This window comes from Durio zibethinus, chromosome 26, assembly GCF_047325235.1.
Source record: "Durio zibethinus cultivar Kanyao isolate XHJ-2024 chromosome 26, ASM4732523v1, whole genome shotgun sequence".
Taxonomy (NCBI): domain Eukaryota; kingdom Viridiplantae; phylum Streptophyta; class Magnoliopsida; order Malvales; family Malvaceae; genus Durio; species Durio zibethinus.
In genome coordinates this window covers 12222680-12244390 of record NC_143187.1, presented here as the reverse complement: position 1 = coordinate 12244390, position 21711 = coordinate 12222680, and the positions used below count along the sequence as shown (strand labels likewise).

Genomic DNA, 21711 nt, shown 5'->3' with positions numbered 1-21711 from the left:
AAAGTGTTAGAAAAAATAAATAAGAGAAGAAAAAAATAATAAAAAATTTTAGTTTTGAGATGCGAAGAATATCATTTTAAAGATAATTATACTTTTAAGATATAATAAAGTCTTAAACTCTTCAATTAAAAGTAGTGAAAATAGTTATACTGAAAGATTTATTTATAATGAATGAATAAAGATAAACTTTTATTCAGATAATTATGATCTTTTATATAATTATGACTTTTTATGAATAATAATCTATTTATATTTAAATAGTTATGACCATTTGTCATATAATAATTATTTGTGTTCAAACATAATTATTTAAAATATGAATAAATTAATACAAAAATTAATTTTATTCATCAATAATTAAATCTTTCTATTCAATGTAAGATGCATCATATTTTAATCTATCAACAATCTTCTACTAGTTTAAAATGTTGGTGCTTAATTTTTACCTTTCACACAAATAAATATTATGAATACAAAAAGGTATTTCTCGATGTAAACTTTTAATTAGCATATATATCTTAGAATTCTAACTAAGTTGATGGTGTTAACAGATTAAACCTCAACTTTGAGTATTAGAATTAAAGATATAACATATATAATACTTATTTATTCTTATGTTAGATGTTTATAACTGTTTTTAGTACTATTATGGCCATATACTAATCTTATTCATAAACATTTACAAGAGAGACCCCAATTTTTCTTGTTGAAGCAACATTACTTCTATGTTTATATAGGTAGAGTTTTCATTATGTCTCCATTACTTTAGACATTTAAAATCCCATTAAGATTATAAAAACTCATCATTCTCATGCAATAGATTATATTAGTTTCTAAAATTTGAATGGATTTTACTAGTGTTTAACAAATATATAACAATAACTTATTTTTACTTATTAAAGTTTTTAATTAGATGTTACTAATTCAAAGTTGGGTTTCCATTATTGGTATCTAATAGTAAGGGTTTTAAATCCATTTTACTTGAATACGACTAATCAAATATTTTGAAATTCAATTTTCTTTTATGATAATTACTACCACTTGATATTGAATCTCTAATATAATCATTTCAGGCTAATATGTCTAAACTTTTTATTTTACATATTATTATATGCTTAAGACATTATTGCCTCATTCTTATCATTTTAAGAAATAATTGGTTTTAGTTGTAACTACAACTCTATATTTATTAATTTTAACTATTCTATTTTCATACTTTTATACATTTTTAATACAATTATATTTCTAGTACAATCGGATAAACTCAATGAATAAACCAAATGATTGTAATCCTTTTAAGATTTTTAAAGACTTTTTTATAACTTTAGTAAGTGTTTAAACTTATTAGCTTGTATAATTTACTCATAAAATTATACTAAAATCTTATAACACTATGGTGATAATTTTTATTTCTTTTGATTCTTATCACCCCCACCATGTGTAAGTATGCATTCTTTTATTAAAGAATATCTCATTCAATTATTAAGATATCATATATATTTAATCAATTTGCCATTTCATATATCTTTTGACTATTTGGGGATTTTTTTTTTTAGTAGGAGGCCTCCAAATCCATCTTTAGTGAAAGATAATTAGTTATTATCTTAATATTTCGATAAAAATTTCAAAACTTTTATATTTTAACTCAGTATAAGAGTTTACATCAATAAGCATATTTCAAATATAATCATACTTCTATGGTCTCTTTTTAAGACTTTTATGTCAATTTATAAATATTTATATGAATCTATTTTATTATGGATATTATTAATAATTTTTTATTACCATGAACAAAACCATTTTCATCACCCAAATGGATCAAATAGCATTCTTTTTGCTATTATAAAAGTTTTCAAATTCATAATATCTTTGACTTACTCATGGCTTCCAAAGTAAATATACTTTAAAATTTTCACTATATAAAATCATAGATGATAAATCATTTGTACAATCCATGAATTAAACCATATACAAAACAAAAAATTACCACAATGTGATCAAGATTGTGGCATCAATTTTGGCTTGTGGCTATTCTAAGTCAACCATAATAATCCACCTCATACTTACAAATCATATAGATTTTGCTATTAAAATTATCTCATTTATAATGATGGATTTTAGTGAAAACCAACTATCTCAGATTTTGTCATGTGTTTTCAATGCATATAGTAATTTTTCAATGACCAATTCCAAGTTCATAATTATTGAAACCTCTAAACTTGATTTAAAAATTTTATGAGAACTTTATTTCTCCACCATTGTGTAACCTATATATCTTTATTATTTACTACTTTTAATTGGTCAAAACATTTTTAGATATATAATAAATTCAAACTATACTCATAGGACCAATATGCCTATATACAATAAGAGTCTATAGTATATTTAACTCTAATTTCAAATACTTTCATAATCATTTTATAACCAATATGTTCATATCTAGATCACCATATCAATGCAAGTTATAAAATATAAATCCAAAGAATTATTTTCATAAAATAGTATAAACAATAATTATAACATGAGTTTTACTCATATTTCATGCAAAAATTCATGATGAATTTGCATTGGTTAAATAATTGATTGGCTAACTCTAAGGCTTACAGCTTTCACAAACCAATATTATTATCTAAGCTTATATGTTAATATGGTATATAACCAGCCACATTTTTGCATTGTCATGAAACTATTGAAAATCTCATAAACTTGTTCACTTTTTATTTTAACAGCTTACAAAAGGTCATTTTTTTAGGTAAAATAAGCAAAAATACATTTATTGTCTTTAACCAATAATGTATTAATTAGATGATGGCATTCTATCTCCATAATCCATATCTTTCTTATATGTATAAGAAATAAAATTTCATCCCATTTAGTTCATTTTCATAATAAATGACAAATTATACCAATGTTCTCCATGCCATCATAAAATGAAATTAAACATATACATGTATTGGTGCCTTTGGAACATTGAATTTGAATGTTCTTTTCTAGTTTAGAAGCATGACTACTTAGACATTGATAAGCATTATTCAAAATGCTAGTAACCGACAAATGCTTTAATATTTTTTAATGACATGCTTTTTTGTCTAATCAATATCCCATATACGAAAAGCAACAATATTTTTTTATAACCATTGATTAACTTTTTGACGATTTTTTTATGATTTCAGCTTTGTAAATATTCACAATAAATTTTTATTTTGTAAAATAACTTCTAGTATAATACATCCAGCAGGCAAAATATATATCACATTGCCCATGTTTCGGATAATAATCATTATTGGGTTTATTATCCATCAATTAATCCATGAAACATCGTATCTTAATTATTCACATATATCAATTTAATTTTAATTGATTTTCATGAAAATTAAACACTAGTCAAAATTTGAACCAATAATAAATTTTAAATATATATATATCAACATTTAATTTATAAACGACCAACAAAAATAAAATTATACAAATAGTTTGACTCAATTTATTATCTCAATTTTGGTGCCATAATTTAATAATAAAACAAATATTATAGCCAAATCTTATTTTTTGTATATATTCTTTACTTGCATCTAATTTTTCATGGTAAATTCCTTTACCAATTTTTGATTATTTGTATAGAAACTATGGGACAATTTGCCTGTTCTATATATAACCAAGACATGACAATTAAACAATCAACCATTTCATTATAACCTAATTTAATTTGTTACTTGATAAAAAGTGATAATTCTTTTGATCGTAAATTAATTCATGTCTTTCTCTTTTATGTTTTCAAGCTATTTCTCATCTCAATCTTTATAAATATCAATTTTTCAAATAAATATAATACAATTCATTAAACTCAATTGTGAAGTCAATTTCAGTATATGCATAAATTTATATAATGTAATCAATATTTTGTATATTGTGTTTTGACTTAACACACTGATGAAATAAATTGTTAATGTGTTTATCTCATTCAATTAATCTTTTTACCAGCAATTATGCAAAAAATAAAGTACATAGCTCTAATGAAGATCTTTATGAAAACTAACATTTTTGTTTATAGAAACATTAATCCTTTGACATTTTGAGCCTTCTCTAATACTGATATCCAAATCATGCCAATTTTTTTTCTTTGTATTTTCCTTATGTAAAATATAATTTTCTCATAATTGCCTTTAAATTGTTAAAAAAAATAAATAAGAGAAAAGAAATAATAAAAAAAAATTTGGTTTTGAGGTGTAAAGAACACTCTCTTAAAAGCAATTATGCTTTTAAGATACAACAAAGTCTCAGAAGTAATAAAAATGATTATGTTGAAAGATTTATTTATAATGAATGAACAGATATAAATTTCTATTCAGATGATTATAACTTTTTGTATAATCATGACCTTTATGAATAATAATCTATTTATATTCAAATAGTTATGACTATTTGTTATATGATAATTATTTATGTTCAAACATAATTATTTAAAATATAAATAAAATTAATACAAAAATTAATTTTATTAATCAATAATTAAATTTTTTTATCTAATGTGAGATACATCACATTCTACACTACTACCAAAAAATTCTGATTTAATTTGGTACTTAAGTGTTTATAAAGAGTGACAAGCAATTGCCCTGCCAGGCAACGTATTCCATAGAAGAAAACCAGGATATATAGTCATAACTGATCATAACAAGACCTAGAAAGAGTAATCAGTAGTACTATTACCAACCCATTATTAAAATATTCAACTATCAACAAAAAACAAATGTGGCGAAAATGAGTTGGGGTTGGGGGGTTGAGTGAGAGTTGCAGCAAGGTATGGAAATGAAAAAGGCTCTGCTCCTAATCTAGTTGTAATAATGTGTTTTGATTAGGTTAGGCAGTCAATGTAACTATGAAACTGGAACTTCCTTTTACTTGTATATAAAAGGTTTAGTTCACACTATTCATCCTCCATTGTTGTGCTATTTAAAAAAAAAAAAAGAAGATGGATTTAAATTTTATGGTCTTCCATTAGAGGACTCTATTTCTCTTAATACTTCTATTAATAGCCTAATGTTCTTAGTTAGTGTGAAAAAGGGAGAACTAAGTTCCTAATGTACACCTATATTGCAGTCAAATCAACATAAAAGAAGTTAATATCTTCTATTTTTCATCAATGGATTAATTTGAAAGTAAAAGGTGGCAGTACTTACAGTGGCAGCCAGCCATTGCATGCACCTTTCTAAGTGATCGAACATCTATTTGACAAAAATGCTTTGTTATGATGAATTAACAGCAAAGGATGTAAAGGACAAAATCAGAAAAACTTTATGCCAAACTTATGGTGGGCATATAGCCTTTATAAATTAGATAATAGTACCACAAAGGGGACAATAGAGATGAGGATAACAGCAACTAAATGCAAAAAGTTCAAAGGATACGTGTTCAAAGTTAAGAACAAGTTTTTGTTTTTTTTTTTTACTATTAAAATTATCAAAAATTGAATTTTGATTTCTGAAACTAACACCTAACACTTTGTCAACAGATAAAACAGCCGTTAAACTAGTTCTGTATCATTTTAATGGGAGAATCGCTTGTGGCTTATGACACCTTTTATATGGGGCCGATGGCAAGCAGAAAGGATGTTAAAATTAAGGGTTGCACGTTTAAGTAGAGGAAGTGGTGGGAGAATTTTTGAGAGAAAACATTGTTGGATTCGTGTCGGCAGAAAGGTAGAACCAAAAACCAAGTTGTGGAGATGCAAGATTACAATCTTTGAACCAAAATGTTGGTTCTGTACTAGATTTAGATACTAGAATATGATCAAGAATCTGTCTAACCAGGAGCAGGAAGAGGATTCTCTTCAACCTTTTCCTATAGTGGTGGCCCCTCATTCTGATGGAAATGGATCTGAATGTTTTATTCCCTTGTATATAAAACTTTAGTTTTTGTTTTCTTGCTTGGGGAAACGTGGCTTTGGAGGTGAAGCAACAAGAACAAGAGAGTGATATCAGCTGACGGCTAACAATGAAGAACATAAATAAAGAACTGATTCATCGAGAATTACGAAGAGTTCCCGTATTTGTGATTCTCAGCTGCGGTTGACCAGTTAAAATTTGCAAGCAACATTTGCTATTGGAGAAACAATAGCAAATTATGTATGGAATCTTGATTATCTCCCACTAGAGAAAATATGATTAAACCCAAAATCTCTCAAATTCAAAATAATTCAATCCAAAAAAAACCGAATTTAAAATATGATTTGCCACCGATAGGGACATGCCTACGTTACCACCATTGCTTTCCCCTGCTTTTATTTTTAGCTGTGAGCACCGAGCATTACCAAATGCATGGCCATACGCATTTTGCTTTAAAAAATTGAAGATATATATACATAAAGCAGTAAAAGAGTTGGGAGAAAGGAAAGTACAGCGCCAAGCAACAAATGTGCGGTGGCTAATATAAAAACAGCCAAACAGGTTAAATTTGGACGGGATAATAACGAGAGTTAGATGCTTTACTGCTGACTTCATTGGCTTGTGTTTTCACCACTACCAGCAAAAACAAAAGAAACAATAGAAAATGGAAGAAAAAGGAAATTATAAAAAAAAATAAAAATATAAAGACAAAGAAAGGGAAAAGCAGCAGTCATGAAAGGAATAGAATTACTAACTACTAAAAATTACTAAATCGTAGAGAAAAGAACAACTATAAAGATTTAAAAATTTGATGATAAATGCAAAAGCAGCCAAAAGAAGAGTTCAAACATGATTAACTGATTCTCTTTCCAACTATACCCAAAACGCAAACTCTTTTCCAATACCAGACAAAATCTAAGAGGCTACTAACTTTTTTTTTTTTCTTTTTCCTTTCCTCTTCTTGAAAAATCACACCAAAAAGGCAGCACCGATTTGTTTTAAGACTGTTTTCTAGTTCCAAGTTCATTACATGCCTACAAGATGATACGAGAAAAAGTTGTTTAAAGCAAAGGGTTACATGGGACCCAAAGAACAATGAAGATGAATACATGATGAACCTGGTGTTGATGAATGATGGTGGCATTATGTGATGGTTGTAATATGAAAATGAAGATGGTGATTTGGTGTCGAACTGCTGGTGATAGTGTGACCGTGACATTATTACTCGAGAAAACCTGTTTTTGTTAAAACTGCATTCCTCACTTTGCTGAGATCTCTGCCCTTAAGCGTCCTTCCCATCCCTTCACAAACGGAGAAAGAAGAAATCTGACTCCTTGCGAGCTTCCTAGCTAGCCATTCATGTGGAGGAACCATATCACCATCTTCATCATCTCCACAACCATTATAATCCCCATCATCATTATAAACCAAACCATCCCCATTATCAACCCATGATCCGTTTTCCATATGTGCATGCTTGCCATATATCTTGGACCAATCAGGGATGTTCACTGGAGCTGATGATTGCTGAGCCACCTTGGTTTCAAGGCTTGCTGATGAGTTGCAAACTCTTCGGATCATTCTTGGTGAGCTTGGAAGGCACCATGCAGATGAAGAACTTGAGGAGTAATCCCTAGGTTTCCTTGGTGCGAGACTTGAATCTTCCTTCTCCTTCTCATAAGACCACACTTCTTCTGCATCAAAATCTTCATTTCTCATTGATCTCCTACTACAACCACCAGTTTTCTTGCTCACGATACCGTGCCAATCTGCCATGACTTTGCTTTAGCAAAAAAGAAGAAGAAAAGATTCAGTGTTTGAATCTAGAAGTCAATAGCTTAGAAAAGAGACCTGAGCAGAAATATAGTGGCTCTTTCGATATAAATATATACAAGGGGAAATCTGTTTATTTTCCTACATTTATTTATTTTAGTTCATGACGTTTTGTGTTATTTGCAAGTAGATAAATCTGACTTTATTTCTTGGGAACAAAAAAGGAGAAAGATGTGAGAGAATAATATCAGGAATCTACCTTGCCTTTGTTACAATACCCTCCAAAAAAAAAACCAAAGCTTTTCGAAGATATCACAAATGGGTGCTTTGCTCAACCCCAAGAACCAACCAGGAGAAGGGAAGAGAAGCTGTGAAAACACCCTTTTTCCCGTGTCTGAATACTTCCAAAGAAAATCACAGATTTCAAGACTCTCAAAATAGTACCCTGCAATAACAGGGGTGGAAAAAGACAATAACAACAGATGTAAATGAGATCATTTCTTATTTTCCCCTACTTCTATGCCTTATGGTCTATCTATCTATCAAAATTCGAAAGTTTAGAAACAAAAAATTATGAGGAAAGTACTACAGCTACTACTATCTTAGTTGCCACTATTCTATAAACTAACTTACCTCCAAATGGTTTCAGTGAAGGTGGGTTTGGCTTTGGCAGTTGGCACCCATAGAAAAGAAGCTAGAGGAGGTTATTGGAGCATTGAGCAAATCCGGAAAGCAAGTCTTATCAGAGCATATTTACCTCCTATAGAAACTAGTCAGTTTTGAGAGTCGAGATATTTCTTCGTATGGGGTTTTATTGTTTTATACAAACTGAGTGTGCATCGATGATTTTATATAGTGAAGTAATTTTTTTTTACTAACTTTTATAATACAGATAAGACTAAATTTTTGCAATCACTGAAAAGATTGGCCTCTGATTGGAAAAGGTGGAAGAGAAGGATTGGACTGACCAACTTCGCTAACTTTCGTAACCTTATCCCCAAGTCACAGCAACAACTCAGCTTATTCGGCGTCAGCAGAGGAAAAAAAGAAAAGGGTTCAGTCCCTAAGTGAAAAAAGCTATGTGAAATGTGAAGGTATGGAAATTTGAGGCAAATCTTTTTCTAGGAGAGGGTGCTGAAGGAGTAAAAGCATTTGGTTGGGTGAGAGTTGCATTGATATATGTGGAGGGGTGACTTTGTTTTTGGTGATCTTGTGATGGATGGATATGCAGGATTTATGATTATCATAAATTTAACTGCGACTGAACTTTTCCATCTATTATTAATGTATTCACTACTTCATGCTTCAATGCTTCCTGGGTTTTGGGGAATTTAGTAGATGGTAAATAGAGAATGAGAGGGTTGGGTTGGGGGTGAGGGCTGAGGGGTCTTCTCAACTCAAATCAGGAGCTCTGTTGGACGATGACCAAAGAGAAAAGGGATATGGCCCTGTGCGTCAACGCTTTAAGATTTGGCTGTCAATGAGTTTACATAACAAAGCTCACTTATTACTGTTAGTAGTGTTAATTGTTTCATTTGCTTAGAGCAAAAACAAACAACTGTTGCTTTGTTTCAAGTTTCAGATGTCCCGAATTAAAAAAAAAAAAATGTTTGTGGCTGCAGGGATTCGAGCCCAGGTCTCCACGGCCACAACGTGGAATTCTTACCACTAAACTACAGCCACAGAAATTTTGGAAGTTAAAACAATATATTGAAATTTTAGATCCATGGCCGGAGTTTGTGCTTTTCCCCATAATTGGTGACTGGACAGGCAAAAGAGTTTCCAATCCTCTTTTTGTTGGCTGAGTTTGGTTGTGAAAAGGTAATTTCAATGAGTTTCCTAGTGCGAAACTCAAAAATCCTTGTCATAAATTTAAAAAAAAAAAATTCTAACGGGCAAAAAATTTATTTTGAGATGGTTGCCAACATATTTATCTTAAAATAAAGAAATTCATGTTTTTCTGTAGTCCAAATTAAATCTAGTAAGAGATTTGGATGGACAAGAATCAAGTTACCAAAAGCTAACCTTTTCTAATCATTGTATAAAAGAACCCCATTGCTCCCATTCAGAAAGGAGCAAATCTGATATAAGATAAGATAAGCACCAGAAATTGCAAAAGCATTTCATTCTGTATATCTTATCGCTTTTCCTTTTTTGGGGAGATTAGTGGAACTCTCCAATGAATTGATACCTAAAATCTCAGTCCTTGCCCACCACCATTTTCAGGGTAACTCACCAAAATATCATTTCTAATTAGGTGTTGGTCCCTTCAATGCCGGCCAAAGCCAAGTCAACTTTGGTGGTGGCTTGTAAGGGAAGGAAGATACACACCTCCCTCTTTCTTGAAATTCCCCACAATTTTAAGTATCACCGTTAACTTGCTTATTAGAAATCATTAGATTTTAAGTCAAAAGGGTTCATAATCAATTTCAACCATAAGTCAAAAGGGTTCATAATCAATTGCGACCATACCATATTCCTCACATTCCACCGAACTAGTCTTGGGCTGATCTAATCTGAAAAATCAAGCAATTTAGTGTCATTGTTAGAACCTGAAACTTAAAGCTTTGTTTGAATAACTGATTCCATTGACAATGTATATAAAACGAACTCTACCACTATTAGATTAAAGTTTTCTAACATACAAGAAATTCTCATTAACAGTGGCTTTTATTTTTGTGCTTTCTACGTTTGACATTATTTCATCATTTCATAGACATGAATCAACAACAGTCCAAAAAAATGTTGCTCTCTTTAATCATACATTTTTTTTTTATTTGAAGGATAGCCTATATTGCTTTATGCTACATAAAAATGGATGTATGATTTTAAGAGCTAAAACTATGGCAGCAAAATGAACTTTAGAGAGGGAACAACACTAAAAGATAGGTATTCACTAAACCCTGTACAAGCTATGAGATGGGAATGATTTGCATATCTTTGGTTAACCAGCTTCTTTTCTTTTAGTATTTCCTTGCCGCATGGTAAAGCTCCATATAATCAAGTGCAGGCCGGTTCCAAGACCAGTCTTGCTCCATCACCCTCTTGCACAATGAGTAAAACCAATCCCGACCGTCATACCAACCAGATATTGCCCTATATTATCAATGAGTAATAAATACATCTCAAACCATCATATATATGCAAAACATAGGAAAGAGCAAGAACCCGGAGGAAGGGTACAAATGCAGCAAGTGCCATGTCTTCCTATGAGTATGGAAACTTGGAAACTAACTGATAATGAAGAAACCAATGCACTTAACAAACTTCCGTGCTGAGAAATAAACTCACCTATTAAGGGCATAATCGACTCCAGCACTATCAGCTCCATCGAAATTAAATCCGTTGGGTTCAAGACCTTGTGCTTCTGCTCTAGCTTTATCATGGTCAACATCAAATACAGTGTCATAAAGTCCTTAAAGAAAAAGTAGTGGAAACAATGTGTCAGTACACTTCGTGAGGTTCTAAGAACAGAAGCTCACCAAAATTCATATAAAATAGCACCTCCTAAGAAAACAATAAATTCAATGAAAATCATATGCAGTTTGTAAACATAAGAAAAATCTAGATGTCATTCGTAATGCCTGTACACTTCCATGCATCGAAACAAGAGATCATTCACATATCAAAACATCTCAGTAATTAACACACAATATTGTTCAGAGATACCAAAATTACAGACTTAAGTAAGTATGAACCTCCTGTTTTGCGAACAACAGGTATGGAACCATATCTCATTGCTGTCAGTTGCGTAAGTCCACAAGGCTCAAAAATTGAGGGGACTAGAATGAAATCAGCACCGGCATATATCTGTGAAAATAAATATAAAAAAAAAGCAGATAAAAATTGCTAGAATCATATTGCAGGAGCAAAATACAAGTATTCTCTTTCAGAGAATAATAATAAATAAAAATAAACTTTGAGAGCACACACCAAGTGAGAAAGAGGCTCATCATAGGTCAAACAAAGGCGAGCACGATCCCCATGAGTTGAATGCAGCTGATTGGCCAAATTGACGAAATCATTTTGGATGCGAGGATCAGGAGCAGAGCCAAGTAATACAACCTGTTGCCAAAACTTCCATCATTCACTTATTGAGATGTATTGAGTAGAAATACACAATCAAGGAGGCCCACATGAAACACTAGACTTCCTTGTTTATACATTCATTTCAAACAAATTAGACAACATGAATTGTGAACTGTGTTATGCTTGCATACTCGTGTCAAGAATGGTAAAATGAAATTCGTATAATATTGAGAGACTGCCAGAATTTGTGGTGAATATCACATCAATGTCACTACTTAGAAGTCCATACCGATAATGACCTCATATGTGTGATTCTATATGACCTCATAAAGGAGAGGGTAACCTGTCCATTGCGTTCTAAGGTGCGGCAAATTGCATGCTTGATGAGATGGATTCCTTTCTGGTGAGTTAAGCGAGTAATAATTCCAACCAAAGGAAGATCAGATTTTCTCAAACCAAGCCTTTGCTGCAAGGCTTCCTTGGCAGCTCGTTTGCCTTCAACAACATTTTCTGAAGTATAAGACATCTGGAAGGACAAGTATCACACATCAAAAGCAATAATAGGAAAAATAGGACAAAAGCTTCAAATGAAATGCTCTAGACGCCAATTTACACTTCTTTTTAGAGAGCATAAATTGCAAAAGTTGATTTAGAATATTGCATCCACAAAATTGTGAAGTATTTTAAGTCCCAATCATGGTGGTAACAGTTGGTATTGCTTGTTATATGATCAAGGCAGCAGATCAACACATTCAACAAAATACAACTTTAAACAGCATCTCCAAGATCTAAAAGGAGTTAAAGGAATGAAGAGGGAAAGAAGACGTGGAAATTTCTCGACAGAAAAAAGAAGGAACAAGAAGTCCCTTTATTTAAATATGAATCAAGAAAAAAAAAATCTACCGATGCAAAACAGTTCCTTCTTTATTTCTTTTAAGGATTGAGGAAAAGCTCATAGATATCTACTTACAGGAATGAACTTATCATTATAGGGATCCCAAATATCTAAGTCAATTCCATTTAATATTCCATGGAACTTGTGGAGATGCGGAGCAATCGCAGGATTTCCAGCAACCTCCTTTGAGTAGGTGTGAGATACCTGCATAATATAAATAAACAGTAATTCAGACACCGTGACAGTAACTATGAAGGATAAAAAACCACAAATATCTTGTGTTAGAGACCATAACATGGTATTAGGATTAAGTAAAATAGAAATTTCTAATTTCACTGGATTGAATGTGCCACAAAGGGTTATAGATGTATCACTTGCTCACTATATTCTGAATCTAGTACATTATACTCAAGCACAAGGCAGTTATCTTTATAAAAAAAATTCAAATTCAAAGAGAATAGTAAATACTATGGACCTTTCTCCAAAAGATTAAGTTTCTGAAGCGCTTAGCAATTAGTTATATCTCTTCAAATGAAAATGGAAAAAGCTGATGCCTACTGGTCTGGTGATACCCAAGGATATGGTCCTAAATTGAGCACATTATATATCTTTAAAACATTTCCTATAAATTAAGTAAAGAATAAAGGAACATACTGTTATTGAAGTTCAAAAATTAAAACAGCAATATTATATTAAGTAAACTACACTAACTATGAGGAAATTTTAGGTACATACAGTTGTAGCCTTGTCTGCGTATGCCATAGCTTTCCCAATGAAGTGTCCTCCAAATTCAAGGTTATGTATGGTGAAGACAACCCGAGTTTTGCTGAGACCATAATGCATATAATGGTCCTTAAACAGCCCTGCAACTGGGGCACTAGACCAATCATGGCAATGGATGATATCCTACCAAGGGTTAAGCACACTTAAAATGATTATCCTTGGAATATTTTTCCCATACATGCTAGAAAGAGACAATCATTGAAGAGTGTCGTGCACCCATAATATTATTAGCTAAAATATTAAAAAAGCCCTTGAATTATTTCAATTTTCTTAAATAAGTTCCTATACTTTTACTATACCAAATAAACTTTTTTACTTTGATTTGTATCCGAATAAGCCCTTACTTCAAATGAAAGATTGATTTATGTTAAAAGCTTATTTAGGTATAAATTAAAGGGTAAGGGCTTATTTGGATATAAATTAAAGGTTAAGGGCTTATTTGGGTGCAATAAAAGTATAGAGGCTTATCTCAATAAAGTGGTAAAGTTGAGGGCTTTTTGTTATTATAGCCAAAATTCTTCTACAAATGAATAGTAAGGCCTATAGAGCTGAACAGCAAAGCAAGATGGGTTTGACAATTGCTAGGAAAAATAAAACCGCCATGCATGTAGGTAATTTACTCGATATACTACCAAGCACGTGGTTTCAAATATTTAAGCCAGAACCATATGTTGAATCGTGAACTTACAGGGTGAAATCCACCTTGGTGTAGAAATTCGAGAGCAGCGTGACAAAAGAAACCAAACCTTTCTGCATCATTTCTGCAACCATAAACACAACCTGTCCAAAAGAATCTGAAAGCAACAATACACCAAAAGATTCTTATGATTATAATTTTTTTTAACGAAGTGAAACATTTTAATTATTAAAGGTTCATCAGGAGTATAAAAATTACCCATTTTGTGGCTCCAGAAAATAAACTGAAAGACCTTCCACTTTTCCAAACCAAACTTTAATTTCAGTGCCACCCCAAGAATAGCTTCTTTGGTAATGCATGTCCTTCACCTATATCATAAAACATTCATTTGACAGATCTGAAATTCTTCAAAAGTTTGAAAAATGAAAAGAGATGAATGAATTGTTTTATATGTTTTTTGAATATTAAGATATGAATGAAAGACAATGAGAAGCAGATTATGTGACAATAAACATCTTTTAAGTAGCATCCACAAAATTTTTCATCATGTATAGCCCTAATAAAGATGAGGGAAGGTAAGCCTTGTATGGAAAACCCAATAAGAAAAGGTTATGCGACAATTTAACACTGATATATTATTAAAAGAAAAATGCACTTCAACCACCTCATGCAAGATATCTAACGCCACAAGCAAGCTTACAAACAGCATGCCTAGTAAGCAAGAATAAAAACCAGAAAAATCCATAATTTAAGTAAATTAAGGCAATCCAGTGAAAACAGTCAAGATTAAAAATCTGGCTAAAGTGACAGTGATGAAGCTTACATGGCTAAGGTTCAAGCAGTCATACTTTGGAAGAATGATGTCCACATTGTGGTTTAAATCTTGAACAGCACGAGAGAGACTAGTAACGACATCACCCAGACCTCCAACCTGCAAAGTTATAAAAAGGACACAATTGAGCAAAAGATGGAAAATGGAAAATCTTTTGGGTTTTTACTACATATTTGACCGCAAACTGGAAACAATACAACACAAAATCAGTTATATGACTTATATTAGGTCAAGAGCCCAGATGTCCATGATGTTCTATTTCTTTCTGAGGTTCAGCATCCTCTCCCCCAACTGTGTCATTTCCAAAACACTTCTCATTAGGAAAAGACATGTCACTCTGGCCTTCTTCCGGCCTAAAGAATTTTCTCTTCATTAAGAGAAAGAATCTGAATAGACTCATAAGCAATGAAAAACTATAAAAAATACCTTGATATATCAGAGCAATAAAAAAGTTTTCAAAGTGTAAACTCCCTTAATGTCCAAAAGTTACCTTTGCAATGGGGGCCATCTCAACAGCAATATGCACTATGTTCATTGGTGGCTCTTCCACAATTCCTCCAAAAACAGGTATATGGTAATCCATACCACCTTTGTTGTCAAAAGTGCCACCATCTTCCCTCTCAGAGAATACAAAGTCCATCATATATGCATCCAAAGGAACCTTGACTGCAATGACACATAAAGTAAGTCTTTGCTTCCAAAAGTAGAAAAAACCTCTAGAATGCAGGGACATTGAGAATGCAACATTAATACAAAGATTGAATACAATAAAAGCCAAAAATTAAAAAAAGGGCCATATGTAACCTAAGGAGATGATACAAAGCAACAATTGATAGGTCATATATGCCTAAAACTTAGGCACAGATTGAATTCCAAACAATTTAATGTCTGGATCTGTTCTTCACATTTATTCTCTTGGACCAAAAGATCTTTCAAGAGGAGAGGGCCAGCAAGCAGAAGATAATAAAATGGTGAATGCAAACAGCAGATGATCCAAGAAGCAGTACAATTTTCTATTCACAAAAATGGATTATAAAAGATACTGATAGATGAAATGTCATAACCACAAAATATACACAAACCATGTATGTTAGCTTTACTCGTAACAAGAACAAGGTGCAATGGGGGAGATAAAGAAAAGCTTAGTCTCCATGTAAAGAGAACAAGCAATAACTGAACAGTCCCATATAACTCAAAATCCTGATAATAAGGTTGACTGAATTTACCAGTTGCTTTTACATGAGAAGCATTGTCTGCAGGCAACATTTGTTGAGGTGGTAATGGACCCATACGGTGAGTCCAACGATTAAATGAACATCTGAACCATACTTCAGGTTTTCCATTAAGAACCGTGTTAGCAGGATTGTAAAAAACTGTCACCGTTGTTCCTGCCTGAACGTCAAGAGGCTCAGTATAAACTATATGCTTTTGAGAAAGCAGGAATCTCTTTAAAGTACTTTCTTTCATTTCTGCTTTCATAGATGCTGTCTTCTCAGCCTATGACAGGAGAAGAATAAGAAAAGAAATACGTAAATAAAATTGAGATAAATGAAAATAAACTTTTTTTATCTTTATTTCTACTGGAAGTCTGGAACACAAGAAAACTAATATCAGTCAATATATATGCAGAAAATAAATTCCCAATGGTTCAAAATTAACATTCTTGTCATAAGAAGAAAAAGCATTGAACAGAAGTCAGCAGTAAACAAACCAAGCAACTACATCTATGTCTCTTCCATCACAGTCAGCGGAAAACAACCCTAATCTTTCACTACAAAGTTCTTAAATGTGACTAGCCTAATCTTTCTGCAAAATATCCTTAGGTTTGCATGTCTTGAAAATTACACCATTCATAAATTCAAAAGGAGAAGGTAGAATACTATTAGAATCTTCAATATGTTTTATTATGCAGAAATTGAAAGTAATTATTAGGAATATAGTTTTATGGAAACTGACCTTGGCACGTACAGCCTCCTCCCTTAGTTTCCTCTCCTCTTGAAGCTTCCTAAATATCTGGTGTTCTTCCTCAACCCAGTACAGCTCTTCAGAAATGCTTCTTGGAACAATTGCATGGAAATCTTGATAATTATTGTTATCATACACAATGGCAACCTTAGGTGGTCCATTAGCGAAGACCCAATCCAGCACAAGGGCTCGATCAGGTATAACAACTGCAGAAAATTTCCAATCTCATTCATATTATGAAACACCACAGAAATGTCCCTCTTTATTACAAAATATTATCTCAATTGACTATCCAGCTAGTTCAATTAGATGAGCCACAAAACAACTGCATTTCAAAAGGAATCAAATGGCTCTCTACCCAACCAAATCAAAGACATTAAAGAACCCAAGATAGAAGCAGCAAGCATTATGTAATTCCTGTATGTAATTTCAATGCAAACAAAGTTCCCATAAGGTCAAGCAAGCATGTTTATGGCCATAACAATCACTTTATTCACCAAAGCTTAAACATCCAATATCTTGTATATTAAGCAACATTTCCTAGCATTTTGATAAGTATCTCAAAAGGGAATCCACAATAAAGTGTAGCAAATGTTGTGGATCAAATTTTGGCAGATTTTAAACTCTAGACCCATAGGATATCAACTTTAATATCACCCACAGTGTACCAACAACAAATTAAACAGAAGGTAATAGGTCAACCATACCTTCAGCATACCACCAGTCACCACCCGCTCTCTCTGATCTGACAAGCTTTTCGATGATTGTTAATCCATCATTCCAATTATTATGCCCTCCATGAATCCAAAGCTCATTGGCATAAGCAAGAGGACCTGAACTTTTGTTATAATATAACTTGACCTTGTCCGTGCCCTTGAATTCCTTAGGCTCTATGAACCAAATATTATCAACTGACCTTGCAGCCTTTTTCATCAATTGTTGCAATATTTCTCGCCTCCTTTCAGTCTCCATCGTTGCTTGTGTTCTTTCTGCCTCGCTTGCTGCCTTCTCTGCTTCTATTCTTCTCTGCTCTTCTTCTTTCCTTTCCTTTTCAGCCTGCTCTTTTGCAAGTTTCTCTAGTTCCCTTCGCTTCTCCTCAAGCAAGAAATCTTCAAATGCAAACACATCCATTCCACCCTCCACAGGTATGCAGAAATCCTTTTTATCATTATTGTCATACACATTCTGCCCATTAAAGAACACAAAATCCATCTTGTAAGCTTCCTTCGGAACATGAATCTGGCAAGACCACCAATCCCCTTTGAGATGTGTCTTATTCAACCTTTTAGTGAATGATCTCCATCGCCAGTCATTGAAGGCTCCCATGATCAGAATATCTGGCTCATCGTTCAAAGTGGAGAAAGTCCTATTAAAGAACAGTTCTATGTCTTCTTCAGGTTTTACAATCTGAGGATAAACAAAAATTTTGTTCCCCCTCGAGAAGTTTTCCTCAGCAATCCCCTCAATTTCCTGTTTACGCGAATTTGCTTCCATCTCCAACTTCAGCTTTAGAGAAGTATCTTCAATTGTTTTTTCATCAGACTCAACAATTTCATCCTTGACAGTAACAGTGTCATCAGTTTTTGTGCCATCCAAATGCTTTCCTTCAGAGGCTACATCTCTTGATGTACTCACAATATCATTTTTTAAAATTGTTTCTTCTGTAACATCTTCAAGAATCTTACTTATGCTCCCATTTTCCACATTCTGGTTGCTTTTACCAACAGCTAACTCTTTGCCCATTGATAGTATATTCTCTTTTGACTCTTCCTTTTCACCTTCATCTACCTTATTCTTCTGATAAAGCTCAACAGTTGATTCTTCCTCAACAGCAACATTTGATTCAATTTCTGTCTTGTTAGGCTCTGCAAACTCACTTGATGTACCTTCATCTACCTTATTCTTCTGAAAAAGCTCAATGATTGATTCTTCCTCCAGGGCAACATTTGATTCAATTTCTGGCTTGTTAGGCTCCACAGACTCACTTGATGTGGGAATACTTGAATCCTCATTCTCACCATCATTCTTTTGATCCCTCTTCTGGGTGCTTGTGCCTACTTGTGTTTTCGGGGTGAAACCCTTCGGTGCTTTACCTTTAGAGCTTGGGTTAGACAGTCTTCTTTGTCTCCTCTTTGAAAAATCTACAGAAAGTCACAATATTATAGAACAAATCAAAGATTGGTTACCAAAAACGTTAAGTTGAAACCTTAGCACATCAGTTAGCAACAACTAACCAGCTGCACCAGCAGCAACCCTATGTGAAAGCCTGCTGGAAGGGCACTTGGTACGCCATGGAGTAAACTGAAATCAATAATCAAAATTTGCACAAGCATATGTAAGGTAAAAGCAATCCCAATACAATTCCACATGAACTTATATACTAAGAGTAATGCTACAAACAGACGTAACATTGCCGGAACAAGTAGTACTATTAGTAAGGAGTGAGATTTCTATGGAAAATAATAAAATGAAACTAAAAAAAACTCAATAAAAAACAATGGAAAGACATGATTTTCATATATGAAACAACAAAAAATCAGTACTACCACTTATCATTTCAATTACGAAAGAGAAAACACACGAATCTTTCAAATCAGACGCACATAAAAAACCAAACTTTGCGCTCAAAATCAAAAAAGAACAAGAACACTGAAAACCCAACAACCAAAAAAAAAAAAAACAGTAAGTTTACCATTGTAGTTCTCGCAAAAGGGAAGGAACCCAGAAAAGGTTTGATCTTGAAGCAGCCATCCGTGTTGTTAAACACAGCTTTGTAACTCAATGGTCTTTCTACTTGCAAAGACATTTCCATGGCTAAGTTGTCAGAACAGAAGAGGGAATGTTTGTAGTTCAAGCTTTGCTTCTAGGAAAATTTTTTCTTCACTGAAATCTGTAGTTATCGATGCATTCGTGAACTTGATCCCTTTAAAACGGTGCAAATCTTTGAATTTAATATTCCAAAAATAATTATAAAAATCCAAAATTTTATATTATACAAAAACAGGGAATAGAAGATGGAACTGACGCCTGGCTGATAACAGCCCCATCAAAAGAGTCGTAGAATCTCATCCATTAAAAAACTACAATTTTACAATGTTCTTCAATCTAAGATATCAAACTTTTAATAATGTGATGACCGTTGGTCTAAGATTGCTGTTTGATCGTACGGTCAAACATGAGTTGAAGTGGGTGTTCTGAGAGGTTTGGGTGCAGATAAAAGCAGCCCTTGACTAACATATCATAAAAATCTTTTTAAGAATTCGAAGCACTAAATAGGCTTTTTAAGGCTGCTAGTTGATGAAGAACCGTAAAATGGAATCCACCAGGACATTGGCACGTCAAATTGGAAGATGCCATGTGGTCTCATCTCTGGGGCATAGTTTTTTAGCACAAGTCAGCATTGGTGTTATTGCGAAGTTGTGTGCTACTGCTAAGTTTATTATATCTCTTCTTTTAGACTTGAAGGACGTAGGAATAGATTTACGTAAAGTTTTATACGAGAAATTTATAAAAAAATTTTATTAAAAAAAATAAATTAAAATTAAAATTTATAAATTAAAAAATTTCATCATATAAATAAAAAATTTTATTAAATTTGTTAAATAAATATATTTAATAAAAATATTAATTAAATTTTTATCATTAAATAAATATCAATTAAATTTAAATTATAAATAATATTTTTAATAATTTTTTACGTATCATTGATTTACATATTAAATTTTATTAATTTATTGATTTAAATTTTTTATTAAACTTTTTATTTATTTATATTTTTAAAAAATTTATAAATTTTATTTATAAAATTTTATGTAAATTTTATCAAAAGATGTAACACATATCATTTACAAAAACAAAAAGTTTTTAGCAAATTTCACTCTTCAAACTCAAATTCAAGTCTCAAACCAAAATTACAATTCATTAAATCTAGCTTTTTCAGTGATACAAGTTTTTCTTTTCTTTGAACATATCCAAAACCGGATAGTAATCTGTATTGCCAAAGAAGGAGACGAAATGGAGCGGAAAAAAAAATGAAAATTTATAACTGTTCATCTCATATGATCTATAAGATCAATATTTTTGAAGTATAAAAATCATTAGTAATTTTTCACCGTATAGCATTTAATAACTTCCGTAATTTCATTAATTTTATTTGTGTAGATTTACATTAAATTTGTGAAGTATCGAAGGCTCGCATATTTTAATTTAGATCTTTATATATAGGTTTCATAATTTTATCTCATAAAATGGATCTTATATATTTGAATTTAAATCTTTATATATATATTATATTATATTTATGTATTTTTTTAATATTAGATTGATGGCATTATAATCTTTCAACTTTTAAAACTTGATAACATCACATATTTGAATTTAAATATATATATATATATATATATCATACAACACCTTTAAAGGATTAAAATTATACTAAACGTTAAGATTCTAAAGGTAACTTATCTGTAGCACGTAATTTTTGAGGTGATTATTTTGATAGTATTCGTAAAGATTCGTACTTAACTTATGAAATATTATCCACTTTAACTTAAAAATCTCACGATATTATATTATAAAAAATGTTTCACATATTTAAATTTAAATATATATATCATATTATATTCACATATTTTTATATATATATATAATATTATACCCACACGTTCTTTTAATATAAAATTAAAGAATATAATTTTGCGACTTAAAATTTTTTCAATATATTAATCCAGGAATTATGTCTCCATGTATGGTACATTGGTTATTCCAACACATTTTTTGTTTGTTTATTTTCTTGTTTTGCCAAGAACATATTCCGAGTCAAGAAGGATTTTAGTCCTAAACTCAAGTCCCACAAGGTTATAGTATACGAAAAAAATAAAATAATAATGAAAAACCCCACTGAGTTTTCATT

At 31.8% G+C, this 21711-nt stretch overlaps 2 protein-coding genes and 1 non-coding gene across 7 annotated transcripts; all 3 read right to left on the bottom strand.

Moving 5' to 3' along the window:
- Window positions 1-6669: 6669 nt before the first annotated feature.
- LOC111275199 (uncharacterized) lies at window positions 6670-9315 on the bottom strand. 4 transcript variants are annotated; one of them, XM_022860379.2, is made up of 3 exons: window positions 8292-9308; window positions 7918-8103; window positions 6670-7663 (listed from the first exon to the last, which is right to left on the bottom strand). In XM_022860379.2, the coding sequence occupies exon 3, from the start codon at window positions 7659-7661 to the stop codon at window positions 7107-7109; it is 555 nt and encodes a 184-aa protein (XP_022716114.2). In that variant the 5' UTR covers window positions 7662-7663; window positions 7918-8103; window positions 8292-9308; the 3' UTR covers window positions 6670-7106. The 4 variants fall into 4 exon arrangements, with proteins under 4 accessions (XP_022716114.2, XP_022716113.2, XP_089611755.1 ...); XM_022860378.2 differs by having other exon boundaries at window positions 6670-7668; window positions 8292-9307; XM_089755629.1 differs by lacking the exon at window positions 7918-8103 and having other exon boundaries at window positions 6670-7668; window positions 8292-9315.
- Window positions 9270-9341, bottom strand: TRNAH-GUG (transfer RNA histidin (anticodon GUG)). Its single transcript has one exon. It is a non-coding gene; the product is annotated as a tRNA-His (tRNA).
- A 968-nt stretch (window positions 9342-10309) lies between these two features.
- LOC111275198 (starch synthase 3, chloroplastic/amyloplastic-like) lies at window positions 10310-19723 on the bottom strand. 2 transcript variants are annotated; one of them, XM_022860376.2, is made up of 16 exons: window positions 19492-19723; window positions 19034-19100; window positions 17507-18940; window positions 16791-17005; window positions 16061-16331; window positions 15325-15500; window positions 14826-14933; window positions 14261-14370; window positions 14054-14159; window positions 13318-13488; window positions 12658-12786; window positions 11977-12213; window positions 11592-11723; window positions 11357-11468; window positions 10950-11073; window positions 10310-10754 (listed from the first exon to the last, which is right to left on the bottom strand). In XM_022860376.2, the coding sequence occupies exons 1-16, from the start codon at window positions 19609-19611 to the stop codon at window positions 10622-10624; spliced, it is 3645 nt and encodes a 1214-aa protein (XP_022716111.2). In that variant the 5' UTR covers window positions 19612-19723; the 3' UTR covers window positions 10310-10621. The 2 variants fall into 2 exon arrangements, with proteins under 2 accessions (XP_022716111.2, XP_022716112.2); XM_022860377.2 differs by having other exon boundaries at window positions 12031-12213.
- Between the last annotated feature and the right edge of the window lie 1988 nt (window positions 19724-21711).